Source organism: Lepidochelys kempii, chromosome 1, assembly GCF_965140265.1.
Source record: "Lepidochelys kempii isolate rLepKem1 chromosome 1, rLepKem1.hap2, whole genome shotgun sequence".
In the NCBI taxonomy this organism is placed as follows: domain Eukaryota; kingdom Metazoa; phylum Chordata; order Testudines; family Cheloniidae; genus Lepidochelys; species Lepidochelys kempii.
Window position 1 is genome coordinate 67,718,430 of NC_133256.1, and position 21,125 is coordinate 67,739,554.

Below are 21,125 nucleotides of genomic sequence, written 5' to 3' on the forward strand. Positions count from 1 at the left end.
GGTGCCGCCCACTCCATCCCCTGTGGGGTGCCGGGGTAAACCTGCGTTGGGACCACTGTTCCCTCCCGCGCGCACACGGATCCTAAACCCTGCACACACACACAGCGAAACACTGTGTGCACAAAAATTTACACAGAAGCACAACAATTTGCACAAAAGAAAATTTTGCGCACATGGCCTGTCAAAAAATTTGCACAGAAGAAGTTTTTTGCTCACACGGCCTGTTTAAAAATTAGAGGGAACATTGGTTGGCACCACCACAGTCTCCACCTTTCTGGCAGCGCTCCCCGTCGCGGGTGATGTCCTGCCAATCGTCGCCCTCTTGCAGCTGACATGCTTCTTACTGTGACAGGCAGAAGCTTCATAGCCCCATCCGATCTCCGGAACTAGGACAAGAGCAGAGAAGCTCAAGGCACTGCTTGCCGGTAACTGGGTTCAGACCTCTGCAGGCACACCCCCCGCCACTGCCACGCCCCCCCCCCCCCCCCCGGAGTTTCAGGGTCAGTGCCTGGAATCTTCATGACACCGGTACCACTCCAGGGACAGGTCGACGGACTGACAGTACTGTTCCCCAGACCATCGCTCATCCCCCAGGGCGGCGTGACCGTGTGCGGCTACATCTTCACAATGCCAAGCCTGCGCTAGTTCCTGCTCCCGCTCCACATCCTGGTACCACTTGTTAAGTGTGAGGCATAGATTGCCGGCCCAGGGCCGTTGCAGATCCACCGAGCGCCGCCTGTTGCTGAGGCCCCAATCCAGATGCTTGTCAAGGTCAGCCAGATCCAACTCCAGGAGGGGCGATTGAGACGGAGCCGCAAATCAGCCTCATCTTTATTTGCAGGGAAGTGACCGCTTGGGCTCTGGCTCAGGTTCGGAGCAAGGTTCCCTAGTGGCGGGACAGGCTCCGGCACCTACGGTTCAGCCTATTTCAGCGGCACCGCAGACGGGCCCGTGGCCTCAGACTCCATGGCTGACACAGTGGTACCCATGGGGATTCACTCAGCCCCCTCAGGCTGCCTGCTTGGTATTTGAAGCTTCGGAGAGACTGGCTACCGCCCTTTCCCTTCCCTCTCAGCCGAACAGGCTGAGGCTGCAGGCACCCTGCAGGCACAGGAGGAAGTGGGCAAGCAAGCCACCAGACCACCTATGGTTTCGGAGGACCCCTTGGTACTGCTTCCTCCTAGTCGTCACCAGACGAGGCCATAGTGGGGCCCCCTCCACTGGTGCCCCAGGATGATGCTGAGGCGCATTAGGAGCTGCTGAAGAGGGTTGCCGCGAACCTGGGCCACCAGGTGGAGGAGTTAGAGGAACCTGCAGATTCCCTCTTTAATGTTCTCTACCCTGTGGCCCCGGCCAAGGTAGCTTTGCCTCTAGATGAGGCTAAAATTACAAATGTCCTCTGGCAAACCCCCTCCTCCCAGTCTCCAATCTCCAAAAGAGCGGAGCTCAAGTACTTTGTGCCATCCAAGGGCCACAAGTATCTTTATACCCACCCTGCTCCCAATTCCCTAGTTGTAGAAGCGGTCAACCACAGGGAGAGACAGGGGGCTACCCCTAAGAATAAAGACTCAAGGAGACTGGACTTGTTTGGGCATAAAGTTTATTTGTCCTACAGTCTACAGTTGTGGGTGGCCAACCATCAGGCCTTACTAGGCACTATGATTTTAATAAAAAGAACAAGGAGTACTTGTGGCATCTTAGAGACTGACATATTTATTTGAGCATAAGCTTTCGTGGGCTAAAACCCACATCATCGGATGCATGCAGTGGAAAATACAGTAAGATGATATACACACACACAGAGAGAACATGAAAAAATAGACATACACACTATAATGAGAGTGATCAATTAAGGTGAGCTATTATCAGCTAGAGAAAAAAACCTTTTGTAGTGATAATCAGGATGGCCCATTTCCAACAGTTGACAAGAAGGTGAGAGTAACAGTGGCAGGGGGCGAGGTGGGAATAAGCATGGGAAAATAGTTTTACTTTGTGTAATGACCCATCCACTCCCAGTCTTTATTCAAACCTAATTTAATGGTGTCCAGTTGGCAAATTAATTCCAATTCAGCAGTCTCTTGTTAGAGTCTGTTTTTGAAGTTTTTTTGTTGTAATATTGCGACTTTTAGGTCTGTAATTGAGCGACCAGGGAGATTGAAGTGTTCTCCGACTGGTTTTTGAATGTTATAATTCTTGACGTCTGATTTGTGTCCATTTATTCTTTTAATGTAGAAACTGTCCGGTTTGGCCAATGTACATGGCAGAGGGGCATTGCTGGCACATGATGGCATATATCACATTGGTAGATGTGCAGGTAAATGAGCCTCTGATAGTGTGGTTGATGTGATTAGGTCCTATGATGGTGTCCCCTGAATAGATATGTGGACACAGTTGGCAACGGGCTTTGTTGCAAGGATAGGTTCCTGGGTTAGTGTTTTTGTTGTGTGGTGTGTGGTTGCTGGTGAGTATTTGCTTCAGGTTCGGGGGCTCTCATTTTAATGTGTGTCAGGCCCTGACCAAGTTCAAGAGCACCCTTCCTGAGGCTTCGAGGAAGAAGTTCCAGGCGATCCTGGATGAGGGCTTGATTGCAGCCAGAGCAGCTCTCCAGGTGGCATAGGATGCTGTGAATACCGCCACCTGTACCATGTCATTGGCCGATTAATTCCACAGGGCTTTGTGGCTGCTCCTTTCTGGTCTTTCCTTGGAGGCTAGCAGTCAATGCAAGACCTCCCTTTCAATGGGCACACCCTGTTCATGGAACAGATGGACATTAAGCTCCATGGCCTGAAAGATTCCCATATGACCCTAAAAATACTGAACCTGTACGTCCCTGGCTCTGCCTGCAAGCGGTTTAAGCTGCAGCAGCCTTAGAGCTAGGGGAGCCACCCTTAGAGCCGGGAACCTCCCCACAAAAGATCCAGGGGTTATCCTGGCCTGGCCACCAACCCCTGTCTACATCCCAGGCGGGCTTGACCCATAGTAAGCAGACTGGCAAGCATCCATTTTGAGGGTATGCCCGAAGGTGACCTACCGGACTGTTCACCGGATCCTTCCTGCCCTCTGTTTGCCGCCAGTCTTTCTTCCTTCCTCCCTGTATTTATGTCTATAACATCGGACCAACGGGTCCTCAATAAGGTGGTGCAGGGTTACACCCTTCAGTTACTTTCTACCCCCCTTCTCACCTCTCCTTCCCATCCCTCTTCAGCAACCCCTCTCATGAGAATCTTCTCATACAGGAGGTAGAGGGTCTACTACAGCTGGTTGCAGTGGAGGTAGTTCCTGTGGAGTACAGGAACAAGGGGTTCTATTCCCGATACTTTTTAATACTCAAAGCCAAGGGCGGTCTGCGGCCCATACTAGGTCTGCAGGGCTTGAACTGCTACTTAGCGAAACTGAAGTTCCACATGGTCTCCCTGGCTTCCATCATCCCCTCCCTGGATCCGGGAGACTGGTATGCTGCCTTCGATCTCAAAGATGCGTACTTCCACATCGCCATCTTTGAGGGATACAGATGCTTCCTTTGGTTCACGGTAGGTCCTGACCACTATCAGTTCATGGTCTTCTCGTTTGGCCTACCGACAGCACCACGGGTATTTACCAAGTGCATGTCGGTGGTGGCTGTTTACCTCAGATGTCAGGATATCCAGATCTACTCACACCTCAATGACTGGCTCATCAAGGGCACCTCCAGGACCAAGGGGATGTTGCGGTGCTGCTAGTCACGTGCTGTCGCCTTGGCCTGTTGGTGAACAACAAAAAATCCACATTAGTTCTGATACAGAGGATAGAGTTCATCGGAGTGGTGCTCGACTCGACATGTGCCAGGGCGTTCCTGCCACTGGAGAGATTCAGGGCACTAATGGACTTCATCATGGAAGTTTCTGCTTTTCCCCTGACCACAGTCAGGGTTTGCCTACGCATACTAGGTCACATGGTGGCGTGTGCAGATATGGTGCACCATGCCAGGCTCTGGATGTGACCCCTGCAGAAATGGCTAGCGAAGGTCTACTCCCAGTCCAGGGACTACCTGAAGAAGGTCGTCACCATCTCTGCGATGGTACTTACCACGCTGCGATGGTGGATCGACCCCGGGAAAATCCCGGGAGGAGTTCCCTTCGTCAGCACTCCTCACTCAGTTGAGTTGGTTTTGGACGCCTCGGATGAGGGGCGCACCTTGGCACCCTCCAGACCCAAAGTATGTGGTCCCCAGAGGAGTCGATACAACGCATAAATGTCAAAGAGCTCAGGGCGGTGTACAGAGCATGAGTGGTCTTCCTACCTCACCTGTTGGGCAGTGGTCAGAATCCTCACGGAAAGCACAGACTTGATCTTCTACATCAACAGGCAAGGCGGAGCATGATCCTTGGCACTTTGCCAAGAGGTACTCCGTCTCTGGGAGGTCTGCATTGACCATGGAAACTATCTAGAAGCATGTCACCTTCCAGGGGCCAGGAACATGGTAGCAGATCTCCTAAGCAGGTACTTCTCCTGTTACTATGAGAGGGTGCGCCACCCAGAGGTAGCTGGCATGATCTTGCCGAGGTAGGGAACTCTTCAAGTGGATTTGTTCACCACCAGGCAGAACAGGAGGTGCCACAGATTTTGTTCTAAACAGAGTCTGGGCAAGGGCTCCCTCTCCAATGCCGTCGTCCTCCTGTGGGCAGGAAGCCTGATGTATGCATTCCCTCCAATTCCACTCATCAGCAAGGTCCTAGTGAAAGTCAAGAGGGACAAGGCGCAGGTTATCATGATGGCTCTGGTGTGGCCTCACCATCACTGGTTTGGGATGCAGTCAAGCTTGTCAGTGATCCTTCTGTGGCCCCTGCTGAACCGATTGGACCTGCTGTCACAGGATCATGGCCGACTCTTGCTCCCCACGTCCCTCCACCTCACGGCATGGATGTCGCGTGGCTGAACCCGGATGAATGGGCCTGTTTGGACAGGGTCCAGAAGGTTCTCCTTGAGAGTAGAAAGCCCTCCACTAGGCAGACATATCTGGCAAAGTGGACGAGGTTCTCCCGTTGGGCGGCCGAACAGGGCATCTGCCCTTCACGTTCTTCGGTGCAGTCGATCTTAGACTACCTGCTCCATTTAAGGAACCGTGTCTGGCGCACTCCTCTATCAGGTTGCACCTGGCGGCCATTTCGGCTTTCATCTGCCAATTCAGGGTCAGACTGTGTTCTCCCATGACATGATGGTCAGATTCCTTAGAGGCCTCAAGAGGCTCTTACCTCAAGTCCCATCTCCGTCCCCTCAGTGGGATCTCAGCTTGGTTCTGTCCAGGCTCACAGCTCTGCCCTAAATCTAAATCCTCTGCCCTTTGAGCTTTTGGCCTCATGGTCCCTCTCTCACCTATCATGGAAGGTAGGTTTCCTGGTGGTGGTGACGTTGGCACGGCGAGTCTCTGAGCTGCGAGCCCTGACCTCCGAACTGCCATACATGGTCTTATATAAGGACAAGGTCCAGCTCTGGCCCCACCCAGCTTTCCTTCTCAAGGTGGTGTCCGCTTTCCAGGACAGGACATCTTTCTTCAGGTCTTCTGCCCTAAGCCCCAGGAGGCTAGTGAAGAGAGGTGCTTCATGTTTTGGACGTAATAAAGGCTCTGGCTTTTTACCTAGATCAGACAAAACCTTTCCTTACGTCGACTCAGCTTTTCATCTCTACAGCTGATAGGATAAAGGGCCTCCCAGGGTCCACGCAATGGATTTCTAACTGCATCAGCTCTTGCATTCAGACCTGCTACAAGTTAGTGGGAGTCTGTTCACTGCTAATAGTCAGAGCCTACTCGACTAGAGCTCAAGCATCTTTGGCGGCATTTCTGGCATACGTTCTGATCCAGGACATCTGTGGCGTGGTCCTCGGTACACATGTTCATGGCCCACTATGCCATCACACAACAGGCTAGGTATGATGCTGGGTTTGGCAGAGCTGTACTGCAATCTACATATTCTAGAACTCCTTACCTGCTTCCAGGGGTACTGCTGGGAGTCATCTAAGTTGAATGAACATGAGCAATCGCTCGAAAAAGAAAAGACAGTTACCTTTTTCCATAACTAGTGTTCTTTGAGATGTTGCTCATGTCCATTCCACAACCCACCCTCCCTCCCCCACTGTTGGAGTTTCCGGCAAGAAGGAACTGAGGATGGAGGGGGCCGGCAGCGCCCTATATGCCATGGCAGATGTGCACCACTCCAGGGGGCGCCAGAGCTGGTCCCCTACGGATACTGCTGAGGGAAAAACTTCCGGCACCAGTACATGCAGCGAGCACACACACCTAAGTTGAAAGGACATGACCAACACATCTCGAAGAACACCAGTTACGGAAAAAGGTAACTGTCTTTTCTCTGGCTGTCCAGATCATTTTATTTAACAGTATAAAACCATCCACTAGATACAGTGACACTACGAAAGGAAGAGTTTTTCTGTCTGGTCTCAGGAATAAAGCGTTCCTTCTTTGCAGACTAAAGTCTGGGACGTCCTGAAATGTTTTCTCCACATAAAGAAATAGATTCTGTTTATCTAACACCACCCTGAGACTTGAAGCTGGTATTATCCGTTCTGATGGGTTCACCTTTTGAGCTCTGGCTTCACATTCTTTTTTTATATCTTTCAGCTAAAGTGGCTTTCCTTACCATCGACCAGAAGGATAGGGAAATTGTATCTTCTCAGTTGTTAGTCTTGTGTGCGGATAGGTTGAAGGGGAAGGTGGTTTCCACACAAAGGATTTCTATTTAATTACAACAATTAATAACAATGTGTTATGAGATTATAAAAATAACACCTCATGCAAAAATACTCTCAGCAGACTCCGCGATAGTTCTAGCAGCTTCAATGTCCTGTTGAGGAAACATCCCTATTTCTGACATTTGCAGAGCAGTTACTTGCCCATCTGTTCCAGTGTTCACCAAGCATTACATATCTCGGTAGCTTCCAAGGATGGAGTCAGCTTGGGAAAGGTGGTTCTGCAATACCTTTTCAGATAGACTCCAAGTCCCACCTCTGTCATGAACTACTTTGATGTCACCTAACATGGAATGGACATGTGCAATCACTTGCAGAAGAAGAAAAGTCTACTTGTGTGTTTTGTAACTATTATTCTTTGAGATGTGTTGCATGTGTCCCTTTCATGATATGTCCTTCTTCCACAATGCTTCAGAGTCCAGTTCATTTTGGATTCCAATGTTAAGGAGCTAAAGGGTGGCTGGGGTGGGGTCTGCCCTTTATACTCTCAGCTGGGAGCATAAGCAGATGCAGGGTACCATTCTGGGAAAAATTTCCAGCTTCGGGCATGCACACAGCTGAAGTGGAATGGATATGTGCAACATATCTCAAAGTTCAACAGTTACAGAATAGGTAAGTAACTATATATATATCTTTGTAAAATAAATACACTCACACACACACGTATGTATATATAACAGCACCTTTCATAATGAAGGATCCCAAAAAACTTTGAAAACTATGTATGAGATGAGTAATTGTGCAGCAACAATTAGGATGGGAGGGGTCAACAAACAGCCAGTACGCTACCCAACTGGGTGCCTATGTTAGGGTAACTTTTTACTAAGGACACAAGGAGGCAAGTAACAGACAAGACCTTTATTTTTAAGGTCTCTTGAAAGCTTCCTGCCACTCTATATCTAGTAAACTAGGTATACTTCAATTAATTTCCCTTAGTTGATGAGTGACCGAGATTTAGGATTTAGGGATTTAGCTCTAGGATCCTGTGTGGTGGGAGGGTCCCAGAGTCTGGGCTTCAGCCCAAGCCCAGAAATCTATAAAACCTGTACCCCTGAGTTGGCTGACACAGGCCAACTGTGGGGTTTTCTTTTCTGTATAGACATACCCTAAGTCAGCCCTGTTGAGATTTAAACCTTGGCTTCTAGAAGTCTAGGTATTTCAAGATTGACATTTGTGGTTTAATATAGGTTAAATCATTATTTCACTATTTCACTTGCTCATCTACCAGTAGACAATATTGGTAGCTCAAACTTCTAAACTTTAGTGACCCATGTAGTTCTTAATGGGTAGAATGTGGAACTGCCATTCTCTCTGCTCAGTGCTCATTTGTTAGCATCTTTTTCTCTTTGTTGCTTTCTCTGCCTGTTCCACTTTCTCCTATTTTTGTCTTGTCCTTTTGTACACAAAACAACTTAGATTACGCATGGTTTGCCTTTCTACTCGTGGAAACAGCTGTAGTAGTCAAGATTGCATGATTCTAATCAATTTAATTGTGCTGCTGGCTTTCCAAGGAAAGATAGTTTAGCTTGTGCACTGCAGTACATCTGTGTGTAAGTAGCACTGGCTGTCCTGGGGAAACCTGCTGGAAAGGTGCCTTGTGGGTGAGAGGCAGACTTTTGATGGGGAGCATGGCAGAGTTGCTCATATAGTAGAGGTTAGATTTAGGCTAGATTTGCTACACTTAACTGTGTTTGGAATAGGAATGCTGTTATGGATTATAAATGTAATCTAAGGAACGCCTTCTAATCCACAAGTCTTAACTCTAGGAATTCTAGAGCTTGAATTTGAACTGAGTACTTGATAGGCCAAGTCAGGATTGAAAACATGCTACCGCCATGACCATAAGCGGTATAATCTGTATTGGTCAATGCCGAGTGCTGGGCGGTGGTTAATTAACCCAGAAACCTCAGGAAGCGCCAATGGCTTTGGACTGATGGGCTCCTGAGGAGAGTAGTGGAACCCTTGATGGAGGAAATGCCATCAAGAGGCGGACAAGCAAATTCACTCAGTGTTTTTGCCAATTTGGGTCCTTCAGCTGAGGCTGATAACCAGTCTAGGAGAGGAGCCCCGAAAGGCAGTCAGTGGAAGATTTCGTCTGCTCTGGCAACTCCTGCAGCGTAGCTGGTTCCAAATGTATCGACTCCCGTCCTTCCTTTGGTCCAAACTAGCGAAGTTAAGAGAGGGATGCTGACACATGGGCAAAGTAGCACCTCCATATCAACTGCCCAGGCTATTGCAGCCACATCACATGGAGAGGGGAAAAAATTCTTAGGCAGGAGTTGTAGACCAAGCTGGATGAGCAAGCATCTCAGAGAGGTGATTAAGAAAAAGCAGAAAGCCTACAAGGAGTGAAAGATGTGAGGGATTAGCAAGGAAAGCTACCTTACTGAGGTCAGAACATGTAGGGATAAAGTTAGAAAGGCCAAAAGCCATGTGGAGTTGGACTTTGCAAAGGGAATTAAAAGCAATAGTAAAAGATTCTATAGCCATATAAATAAGAAGAAAACAAAGAAAAGAAGTGGGACCACTTAATACTGAGGATGGAGTGGAGGTTAAGGATAATCTAGGCATGGCCCAATATCTAAACGAATACTTTGCCTCAGTCTTTAATGAGGAGCTTAGGGATAATGGTAGGACAACAAATGGGAAAGAGGATATGGAGGTAGATATTACCACATCCGAGGTAGAAGCCAAACTCAAACAGCTTAATGGGACTAAATTGCAGGGCCCGGATAATCTTCATCCAAGAATATTAAAGGAATTGGCACCCGAAATTGCAAGCCCATTAGCAAGAATTTTTAATGAATCTGTAAACTCAGGAGTTGTACCGTATGATTGGAGAATTGCTAACATAGTTCCAATTTTTAAGAAAGGTAAAAAACGTGATCCAGGTAAATACAGGCCTGCTAGTTTGACATCTGTAGTATGCAAGGTCTTGGAAAAAATTTTGAAGGAGAAAGTAGTTAAGGACATTGAGGTAAATGGTAATTGGGACAAAATACAACATGGCTTTACAAAAGGTAGATAGTGTCAAACCAACCTGATCTCCTTCTTTCAGAAGGTAACAGATTTTTTAGACAAAGGGAACGCAGTGGATCTAATTTACCTAGATTTCAGTAAGGTATTTGATACGGTTCCATATGGAGAATTATTAGCTAAATTGGAAAAGATGGGGATCAATATGGAAATTGAAAGGTGGATAAGGAACTGGTTAAAGGGGAGACTACAGCAGGTCACATGGAAAGGTGAACTGTCAGGCTGGAAGGAGGTTACTAGTGGAGTTCCTCAGGGATCAGTTTTGGGACCAATCTTATTTAATCTTTTTATTCCTGACCTCGGCACAAAAAGTGGGAGAGTGCTAATAAAGTTTGTGGATGATACAAAGCTGGGAGGTATTGCCAATTTAGAGAAGGACCGGGATATCATACAGGAGGATCTGGATGACCTCGTAAACTGGAGTAATAGTAATAGGATGAAATTTAATAGTGAGAAGTGTAAGGTTATGCATTTAGGGATTAATAACAAGAATTTTTGTTATAAACTGGGGATGCATCAATTAGAAGTAACGGAGGAGGAGAAGGACCTTGGAGTATTGGTTGATCACAGGATGACTATGAGCTGCTAATGTGATATGGCCGTGAAAAACGCTAATGCGGTCTTGGAATGCATCAGGCAAAGTATTTCCAGTAGAGGTAAGGAGGTTTTAGTACCGTTATACAAGGCACTGGTGAGACCTCATCTGGAATATTGTGTGCAATTCTGGTCTCCCATGTTTAAGAAGGATTAATTCAAACTGGAACAGGTACAGAGAAGGGCTACTAGGATGATCCGAGAAATGGAAAACCTGTCTTATGAAGGGAGACTCAAGGAGCTTGGCTTGTTTAGCCTAACCAAAAGAAGGCTGAGTGGAGATATGATTGCTCTCTATAAATATATCAGAGGCATAAATACCATGGAAGGAGAAGAATTATTTAAGCTCAGCACCAATGTGGACACAAGAACAAATGGATATAAACTGGCCACCAGGAAATTTAGACTTGAAGTTAGATGAAGGTTTCTAACCATCAGAGGAGTGAAGTTCTGGAACAGTCTTCCAAGGGAAGCAGTGGGGGCAAAAGACACATCTGGCTTTAAGATTAAACTTGATAAATTTATGGAGGAGATGATATGATGGGATAGCCTAATTTTGGCAATTATTTGATTTTCGACTAGAAGCAGTAGATCTGCCCAATGGCCTGTAATGGGATGTTAGATGGGGTAGGATCTGAATTACTGCACAGAATTCTTTCCTGGGTGTCTGGCTGGTGAATCTTGCCCACTTGCTCAGGGTTTAGCTGATCGCTATATTTGGGGTAGGGAAGGAATTTTCCTCCAGGGTGGATTGGCAGAGGCCCAGAGGTTTTTTCGCCTTCCTCTGCAGCTTGGGACACAGGTCACTTGCTGGAGGATTCTCTGCACCTTGAAGTTTTTAAACCACAAGTTCAGGACTTCAATAGCTCAGACATAAGTTCATAGAATCATAGAATATCAGGGTTGGAAGGGACCTCAGAAGGTCATCTAGTCCAACCCCATGCTCAAAGCAGGACTAATCCCCAATTTTTGCCCAGATCCCTAAATAGCCCCCTCAAATATTGAACTCACAATCCTGGATTTAGCAGCACAATGCTCAAACCACTATCCCTGAGCTCTCTCTCCCTGGGGTTTGTTACAGGAGTTGGTGGGTGAGATTCTGTGGCCTGCGTTATGCAGGAGGTAAGACTAGATGATCATAATGGTCCCTTCTGACCTTAAAATCTATGCTTCTTTGATCCTTGCTGGTAACGTGGACACAACACGGAAGGTGGCAGTTACGGGTTATAAGCTCTGGCTTGATTGGTGTACATGGGTCACTTTCGACCATGGGAGGGATAACTGTGTTCTATTGGTCGGCCACCGCCCGCCACAAAGCCAGGCAGCCCCCAGACAGTTTGGTGCTGATCTGCCACAGTCTGCCCGCCTCATGGGGTGTGTGGGCCTAGGCCCAAAAGTTCCAGCAGACGGAAACCTTGTACCTGACAAAAATAAGAAACCAAGAACTTTCCGGCTTGGTAGCTGGAATGTCAGAACCATGTGTCTGGGATTCACGATGATGACCTACAATATACAAGCAGCATATGGAAGTCATCTTTGATACATTGTGAGCTGTACAAACTCATTGTTGACATTGCAGCACTTCAGGAAACAAGGCTTAGAATCATAGAATATCAGGGTTGGATGGGACCTCAGGAGGTCATCTAGTCCAAACCCCTGCTCAAAGCAGGACCAATCCCCAACTGAATCATCCCAGCCAGGGCTTTGTCAATTGTGACCTTAAAAACCTCTAAGAAAGGAGATTCCACCACCTCCCTCGATAACCCATTCCAGTGCTTCACCACCCTCCTAGTGAAAAAGTTTTCCCTAATATTCAACCTAAGCCTCCCGCACTGCAACTTGAGACCATTACTCCTCGTTCTGACTTGCAGATCCTAAGAAGCCAGTTACACTTCTGTTGGCAAGGTGGTAGCAGCAAAGAAAATTGTCTGCACGGTTTTTGTTTTGCTGTGGGAAACAAATGGGTAAAGCTTCTAGAAACTCCCATTGGGAAGTCAGAGCGTATCATCTCACTTAAACTTCGGATGACCGTCAGCTCTGTGAACATCATTAGTGCCTGTGCACCAATACTCAAATCTAGCCTGGAGGAGAAAGATACATTTTACAACTCTTTGCATCAAGTTGTCAAAAGAATACCATTAGCTGAGCAACTAACTTTTCCTTCTTGGTAACTTTAATCCAAGGGTATATCTACACTACAAAATTAGGTTGATTTTATAGAAGTCGATTTTTAGAATTTGATTTTATACAGTTGATTCTGTATGTCCACACTAAGCGCATTAAGTCATCAGAGTGCGTCCTCACGACCGTGGCTAGCATCGACTTACAGAGCGGTGCACTGTCGGTAGCTATCCCAGTTCCTGCAGTCTCCGCCACCCATTGGAATTCTGGGTTAAGCTCCCAGTGCCTGATGGGGCAAAAATATTGTCACGGGTGGTTTTGGGTACATATAGTCAGTCGCCCCTCCCTCCGTGAAAGCAACGGCAGACAATCGTTTCGCCCCTTTTTTCCTGGGTTACCCAGGCAGATGCCATACCACTGGAAGCATGGAGCCTGCTCAGCTCACCATCACTGCTGCTTTTGTGGCAAATCTACTGTTGGGGCTGCTGTGATCCAAGTAGCCAATGCAATCATTGACGTTCTGTTATCAAGGGTCGTACTCTGGAAAATGTGTGGGCCTTTTTAGATTTTAGGTGCATCATATTCCTGTCCTTTGTCGCTGGTGAAGTCTTGCAGCCGTACATTCCAGTCCAGTGGGCGCTGTAACACCCCGTAGCATTTCTGTGGTTGACACATGTAACAGCTACAGGGCTCTTGCTCTTTTGCTTTGGCCGAGGTGTCTTGCCCTATCAGGACCTCCAAGCATTCGACACAGAAGCACCCCCAGCTGGCATTCCTACTCAGCAGCAGCTCCTGGGTGCCTTCACAGCAGACGGTGCAATAGGGCTGCTAGCTGTCCTAGTCCATGGTGTATGGCTCCACCGCTTCCACTGCAACTCTGCAGCAGACGGTGTAGTAGGATTGGTAGCCGTCATCGTAGGACATGTAGCTTGGCCGGGGGTTCCGGGAACGTCTTCCCTGCCCGGCTCCTAGCAACCTCCAGGGCATGGTGTGCAGCTCCACCGCTTCTACTGCAACTCTGCTCTCCTGTGAGCTGGAGGCTTCTGCCTCAGGCTGCTCTCCCAGCCGGTAGCACCGCGCAGTCACACCTGCCGCAGCCTACCTCTAGCTCCCATGGCTCACGAAGCCTGGACAGTAGTAAGGAGCAGTTCAAACTATAGGTTGAGCAAGTGCAGAAAGGTGATAGAATATGCCTTTGGACCTTTAAAAGCTTGCTGGCTCTGTTGGTCAGATGTCAGCATAACCAACATGCCCATTGTTATTGCTGCTTTCTATGTGCTTCCTAAAATCTGTGAGAGTAAGGGGGAGACGTTTATGGCGGGGTGGGCAGTTGAGGCAAATTGTCTGGCGTCCGATTTTGAGCAGCCAGACACCAGGGCAATTAGAAGAGCACAGCAAGGCACGCTGCGGATCAGAGTGGCTTTGAAAACCAGTTTCATGACTGGCCAGGCTTCGGTGTGACAGTTGTGTGTGTTTCTCCTTGATGCAAATCCGCTCCCTTTGTTGATTTTAATTCCCTGTAAGCCAACCACCCTCCACCCTTCGAAATAAAGTAACTATTGTTTTGAAACTATGCATTCTTCCTTTAGTAATTAAAAAGAATCAGATAACAGACAAGGTAGCCGGGGTGTGGTGGGGGAGGAGGGAAGGACAAGGCCACATTGCTTATTGTAGCCACACTAAAAATCAAACTGTTTGAATGACAGCTTTCTGTTGCTTGGGCCATCCTCTGGAGTGGAGTGGCTGGGTGCCCGGAGCCTCCCCCCCCCCGCACTCGCCGGCGCGTTCTTGGGCATCTGGGTGAGGAGGCTATGCAACATGGGGAGGAGGGTAGGCGGTTATACAGTGGAAGCAGTGGGGTTCTGTGCTCTTGTTGGCTTTCCTGCAGCTCCAACAGACGCTTCATCATGTCCGTTTGCTCCCCCATTAGCCTGAGTATTGCGTCCTGCCTCCGCTCTTCGCGGTCACTTAATTCTTTCCTGGCCTCTGCCACTGAATGCTTCCATGCATTAAGCTGTGCCCTATCAGTGCAGGAGGACTGCATGAGCTCGGAAAACATATCATTGCGAGTGCGGTTTTTTTTCACCTTCTAATCTGCGATAACCTCAGGAATGGAGATGATAGGGGGAGCGTAGAAACATTCTACACGCTACGATTCTGGTGCGACTGCATGGTCACCTGTGCTGCTGAGTTCGCCACGCTGACCAAACAGGAAATGAAACTCAAAAGATCCCAGGGCTTTTCCTGTGTACCTGGCTAGTGCATCGGAGTTCAAACTGTTGTCTAGAGCAGTCACAATGGAGCACCTGGAATAGCTCCCAGAGACCAGTACTGTTGATTTGCGTCTGCACTATCCCAAATTCGACCCAGCAAGGTCGATTTTAGCTCTACTCCCCTCATCGGGGAGGAGTACAGAAGTCGATTTTAAGAGCCCCTTAGGTCAACAGAATGGGGTTGGTTGTTGGACGCAGTCATTTTTAAATAGACCGAACACGGCTAAATTCAACCTAACCTCGTAGTGTAGACCGGGCTAAGAGTCAGTGCAGACAACAACTCATGGCCAGATTGCCTAGGACATTTTGGCATTGGCAAGATGAATGAGAACAGCCAACGACTTCTTGAATTCTGCGCCCAAACCCAAATGTGTATTACTAATTCATAATTTACAGGAAAAGATTGCCACAAATTGTCATGGCGACTTCCACGGTCAGGCCAGTGGCACCAATTAGACCTTGTTATCATCAGGAGAAAAGACCTACCCTTAGTGCAGAACACTCGCATGTTCCGCAGCACTGATTGTGACACTGAACACTCCTTGATTATTAGCAGTGAAGATTACAGCCAGGAAACTACATAGAGAAAAACCTAGGAGCCAGCCCAAAATCAATGCTATTAACTCTGAAAACCAGAGGAAATGCCAGGAGTTTGTGAACTTAGCATGCATGGGAAGTCATTACCAGAGAAGGCAGAGGAATTTTTGGGAAGATTTAAGAATAACAATCCATGAAACAGCTTTAGCTACATTTAGGGGTAAGAGACCATCAAAAATGACCAGTTTGAAGAAAATGAAGCAGAACTGTTACCTCTCATCAACATTAAGAACACAGCCTATCTGGATCACAACAGGAAGCCAACAGAGTGTACCAAAGTGAGACTTCCACATGCAAAAACTGAGATACACCAAGCAAGCAGATGCTGTGCAACTCCTAACTGGATCAAGTTCTGTGAAGAGATACAGATAGTCTCAGACATAGGAAACCTCAAAGTCATGTATGATGGCCTGAGGAAGCTCTAGGTCCCGCTGTCAACAAGGTTGCCCTTCTCAAATTGCACAGTGGTGAAATCATTACAGATAAAAACAAGCTGTTGTCTCATTGGGTTGAATGCTATTTAGAGCTATATGCACAGGAAAGAAACATCACCTGCAAATCACTGGATCAAATACCAGCTCTCAGGTCATGCTAGAGCTAGATGTGGAGCCCACTGTGGAAGAGCTAAGCAAGGCCGTTGATTTGCTATCAATTGGCAAGGCTCCTGAAAAAGATGGCATCCCAGCGGAAATCCTCAAGTGCAGGAAAGACGCTCTATTACCATATCTTTATCAGCTGCTACTTAAGTGCTGGAAAGAGGGAGAGGGGACCACAAGAGATGCGCAATGCAAACATCATCACTTTGTATAAAAATAAAGGTGAAAAGAATGACTGCAACAACTACAGGGGTATCCTGCTACTAAGCTTAGCAGGAAAAGCTTTTGCAAAAGTCATCTTAGTACGCCTACAACAGCTGGTGAATTGTCTACCCTAAATCACAGTGCTGATTCAGGGCTGGAAGATCAACTATAGACATGATATTTTCTCTGCGTCAACTCCAAGAAAGGTGCAGAGAGCAAAACCAACCATTGTACATAGCCTTTGTGGACCTAACTAAAGTATTCGGCACTAAGAGTAGCAGCCGTGTTAGTCTGTAGTCGCAAAAAAAAAAAAAAAAAAGTGCTTGTGGCACCTTCGAGACTAACAAATTTATTTGAGCATAAGCTTTCGTGAGCTACAGCTCACTTCATCGGAGCTGTAGCTCACGAAAGCTTATGCTCAAATACATTTGTTAGTCTCGAAGGTGCCACAAGTACTCCTTTTCTTTTTGAAGATGGAGTGTATCTTCACACAAGATCAGATGAGAAACTATTCAACCTGTCCCAACTTAAGTCAAAGACCAAAGTCAAAAAGGTGCTAATCAGGGAACTTCTATTAGCTGATGATGCTGCCCTCATAGCCCACAATGAAGATCTATTACGAGAACTCATGGACCGCCTTTCAAGTACCTGTCAGACATTTGCTCTTGCCATCAGCATCAAGAAAACAGTTGTAGTAGGACAGGGGGTTCCACAAGATCCTTCAATTACCTTAAGTGCAAACCAGCTAGAAGTAGTCTAAAAGAAAGTTCAACTATTTAGGTTGTACAGTGACTACCAACCTCTCATTGGATAAAGAACTAAATGTTCTCATTGGAAAGGCTGCCATCATCTTTAGCAGACTAACTAAAAGAGCATGGAACAATTCAAACCTTACCATCAAGACCCAAATGCTAGTGTACCAAGCTTGCGTCATCAGCACTCTCATGTATGATCAGGAAACATGGACAATTTATGCTCATCAGGAGAAAAGGTTGAACAGTTTCCACTTATGCTGTTTATACTGCATACTCAACACCAAATGGCAAGATAAAGTCACCAATGCAGAGGATCTTCAAAGGGCAAATTTACCAACTGTGACAGCCCTGCTCAAGTGAAGACGACTGCGCTGGCTGGGCCATCTGAGTAGGTTGGAAGGTAGATGCATACCCAAGGATGAGCTCTACGAGGAGCTATCAGAGGGAACAAGAACAACAGGACATCCCAAGCTTTGCTATAAAGACATATGCAAGTGAGATATGAAGGAATTTGAAATTGATCCTGACCAATGGGAAATCTTGGCAAGTGATTGTAACAAGTGGTGCCATCTTCTCCATCAGGGTATCAAAGTCCATGCTGGGAGCTGGCTCCTACAGCCTGAGGAAAAAAGAGCCAGTAGGAAGCAAGCAGCTCCCAACTAAGATATATACATTTACAGTAACTGCCAAAGATCATGCAAATCTCGGATTGGCCTATTCAGTCACATGAGACATTGCAAACCATCTACATCATAGGCTGCAATTCCCACTGTGCCTCACAGATGAAAGGATGCCAACAACAGAAGTTGATTGGTGTTGTACTACTTTAAAAAAAAAAAAGGAAAAAATAAGTCTGACATTTGTTGTCATTTGCACTTGCATGTGGCAAATACCTTAATAAAACAGTATATGAAGTTAGGTACTTTTTCCAATTTCAGTCTAGTAGATCTGGTAAATGCTCTGTATTTATTTGCAATAAAAGCTTGAAATCTCAAATCTGTTATCCATTCTGTATGCCAGTGGATCTACTGCAGTATTCTGTTAACATACAATATAAGCAAAGCATCAGTAGCTACACTTAATAGTACCAGAAACCACTATGGGTTTTCTTCTTCCTCTACTGAAGTAACTGTTAATGTAACCTGTGCTGCTTAAGAGCCATTGTTATTTAAACAATATTTACTTTGTCATACTCCCCTTGTGTCTTCATAAAGCCACCCTAAACTTCTCTCCAGAGTTCCTCTGTGTGGTAAAGTTTAGGGAAACTGGTAGTGACTCAGGAAAAGGAGAGACAAGAAAAGTAGCTCTGACCCAAGCACTGATCTTATTATGCAAGCTGATCATTAAAGCTAGTGCCAGGGAACATGTGAATTTATAGTTGGCTAATAATTGTAGCTGATTGTCCAGTTCCCTTGAAAAACAAATTTCAGGCTCGCAATCTAGTCCAAAGTATTCCACCTGTGCACTGGTTATACTGTTGTACATGTGCAGTCCACCCCATAGAACTTGGTTTTTGTTTGCATTACTTAAAGTAGTTGTGACTTGTAGTTATTGGATATTATTTCACAACAGAATTCTTTGCAGCCTGGTATACTCTGTTTTAATTATAGTGGAACCTGATGATTTTATTTTTTAGATTTTGGTCACAAGGCAGGTTTTTTTGCCATAGTAGCCCAGTGCTAATAAAAATAGCAAGTATAAAGCCGTAGGGCAATAGGTCTGAAATAAAATAATGAATTAGTAACAAAATATCCTGTGGTTGGCTTGGGGAAATGAGTATTGGTGGCTGGGGATGCGGGGTTGCTTCTATGTAACTGGCTTGAATTTGGCATGCTTGGTAATTGCTGAGAAGTCATTATCATCTGACAGCTGATGAGTGGCTTATGTGAAATGAGTAGGTGTTTCAATCCAAAAATCACTAATGAACGAGTTCCACATAACAAAAAACTGCCATCAAAATTGGCATTTATTAGTACCTTTCTTGGCACTTAAGCAGAGAAGTCAAAGACTGAACAGGCATGGAGACTGTTCCCTGAAAGAATTGTTATCTGCAGAACAGAGTACAGGGACATACATGTCAGGGGAGTGCGGGAAAGTTTGTATTACCATTCCTTGTGCTGTAACTGTTGTGTAGTTAAAGAGATCAGTTCACTTTTCCGCGTGGTTAATCTGGAGTCTTTCCTGAACATCAAATTTACTTTAAAACATGCAATCCTAATACTGTGTTTTATTTATTGTATTTCTTATTATTTAATACTTTGCAAGGGTGATTTTGTAGCTGTTTATCTTAGTAATTTGATAGTTTTTCCTATGCATTGTTTGTTTCAGTCAAATCAAAAATTTCGCAAAAAACACCAATTAATCCCAACAACCCACTCCAAGAATGGTTCAAGTGTTTTATAGCTGCGAAGTATTGACTTTGGTTCCATAAATAGGTTTGTTCAGACATATTATTATTTAAAAAGTAACTGAATATCATTTGTGTTTATATAAGAAAACATATTTATAGGTAGTTTTCTGTCAACATTGTTTCACTCTATTTAAATGTACTGCTATTTAGTAACCTGTGGTTGGGTTTTGTCTGGTAGAATCTCTATATGTAATGTTTGAGATTTTCTTTGTTTGTTTCTGTTTTTAGCTTGAACACACCACCTGGAACAAAAATTAAGCTGTCAGGAATTGTTGAAGTGAAAAATGGATTCCTGCTTTTGGATGACAGAAACACTGTCGTTCTCGGCGGTGAAGTGGATCATCTTATAGAAAAGTGGGAGTTACAAAGGGTGAGGTAGCATCACTGTGAATGCTTGTCTTACAGGAGGTTAATTATATATAACTTCTGCAAGCTAATTGTGACTAATAAAATGTTAGAAGTTTTTATGCAATAATAGTATTTTAAATGCAAATATTTAGAACTTCGCTGCCCAAGTTATTGTTATGGGTAAAGCCAAATCACTGTAATTAAATGTAATATTTTATGCTGCAGTTCAGATGCTGCCCATGCAGAAATAAGTGAAAACTTTTGAGCAACAAATGATTCATTTTTTATTGTGCAGAATTTTAAATTTAAAATGTGGGTTAAAAATTATATTGGCCAGCAAACTGTTTTTAGCTAATCATTCTCTTCACCTGAAGCAGGTATGTGGCCATCTGTCTGTTGCAATGTATTTAAGCGTGGTGGTGATTGGCAGGATGGTGGTTGTGGTTTCCCTGACCAGTGCATATAGATTTTTTTTTTCTTGCAACAGAATTTTAAAATAAAAGATTTTCAGTTGTAGTCTGTAAGCATACTTTTACGTCAGCTGTGCTTAAACATAATTTTTGCTTATGTTTCAACAGTAGTATAAATAAGGCTGCAGTCACGTAAGATGAACTGAAGGTGTTGAGAGCTTTTAAAGAAATCACAAAGATTTTTAATTTCATTCACTCCACTCTAATATGGCCAAATTAGGAGAGCATATCAGTGGAGAAAATGTTATAGGCTGGCTATTTTCTTCTCCAATATTAATGATAAGACAAAGCAATGATGATTATTCCCAGAGTAGGGACTAATCTTGGACTTGGACTTGTGACAATGTTCTAGCCTGTTGATTGATTACTGTTATACTAAATGACTAATGTAGATTTAGTCACTTTGCCAAATGGATTTAGGGACCATTGAGTGATATTTGTTCACTGAATTATCTTAAATATTTAATGGTTCAGAATGTAGACCTATTGCATATGTCAACCAATCAAAGAGCATCTTACCCAAGAGCATTATTTTCAACTGACATTAATTTTGGCAAACGTATTCTTTGTTGTTGTTGAAACTATCTTTGGTCTTAGTATGGGAAGTGTTTTTTTTAAGGTATTTTGGACAAACTCAATTATAATTGATTTGAATGATTTTGACTTATAAAAACACACAAATAAAGAAAATGTGTGTTAACATGTCTTTTTGTGCTCCGGTAATTGAAAAATAGTTGTAAAAAAATCAATATAATCTGTAAACTGTGTAGGTATCCTTAAGCTATGCTGCCTTCATACAAATAATGTCCGAAATGCTAAATCAAATTGTGTAATCTCATGTCCTGTGCATCTCCAAATCTGGTGTCATAAAGGGAAGAGAATTCCAAAGGTAAGGGTTGTCAGGTATAGAGCTCCGCTAATATCCTTGAAAATTCAGCTCTGGGGCCGACAGCAAAATAATTTCATTCATAAAATCAACA

At 45.2% G+C, this 21,125-nt stretch overlaps 1 protein-coding gene across 8 annotated transcripts in view; it reads left to right on the forward strand.

Annotated features, from left to right (window-relative positions):
* Nucleotides 1–21,125, forward strand: part of TDRD3 (tudor domain containing 3) — a 442,979-nt gene that overhangs the window by 169,356 nt on the left and 252,498 nt on the right. For all 8 annotated transcript variants that reach the window (XR_012159207.1, XR_012159206.1, XM_073346158.1 and 5 more), the window contains one exon: nt 19,556–19,697. Coding sequence is in view for 6 of the 8 variants with exons in the window: in XM_073346158.1 (XP_073202259.1) it covers nt 19,556–19,697 (142 nt within the window). In the remaining 2 variants the exon portion in view is untranslated. The remainder of the gene's footprint in view (nt 1–19,555; nt 19,698–21,125) is intronic.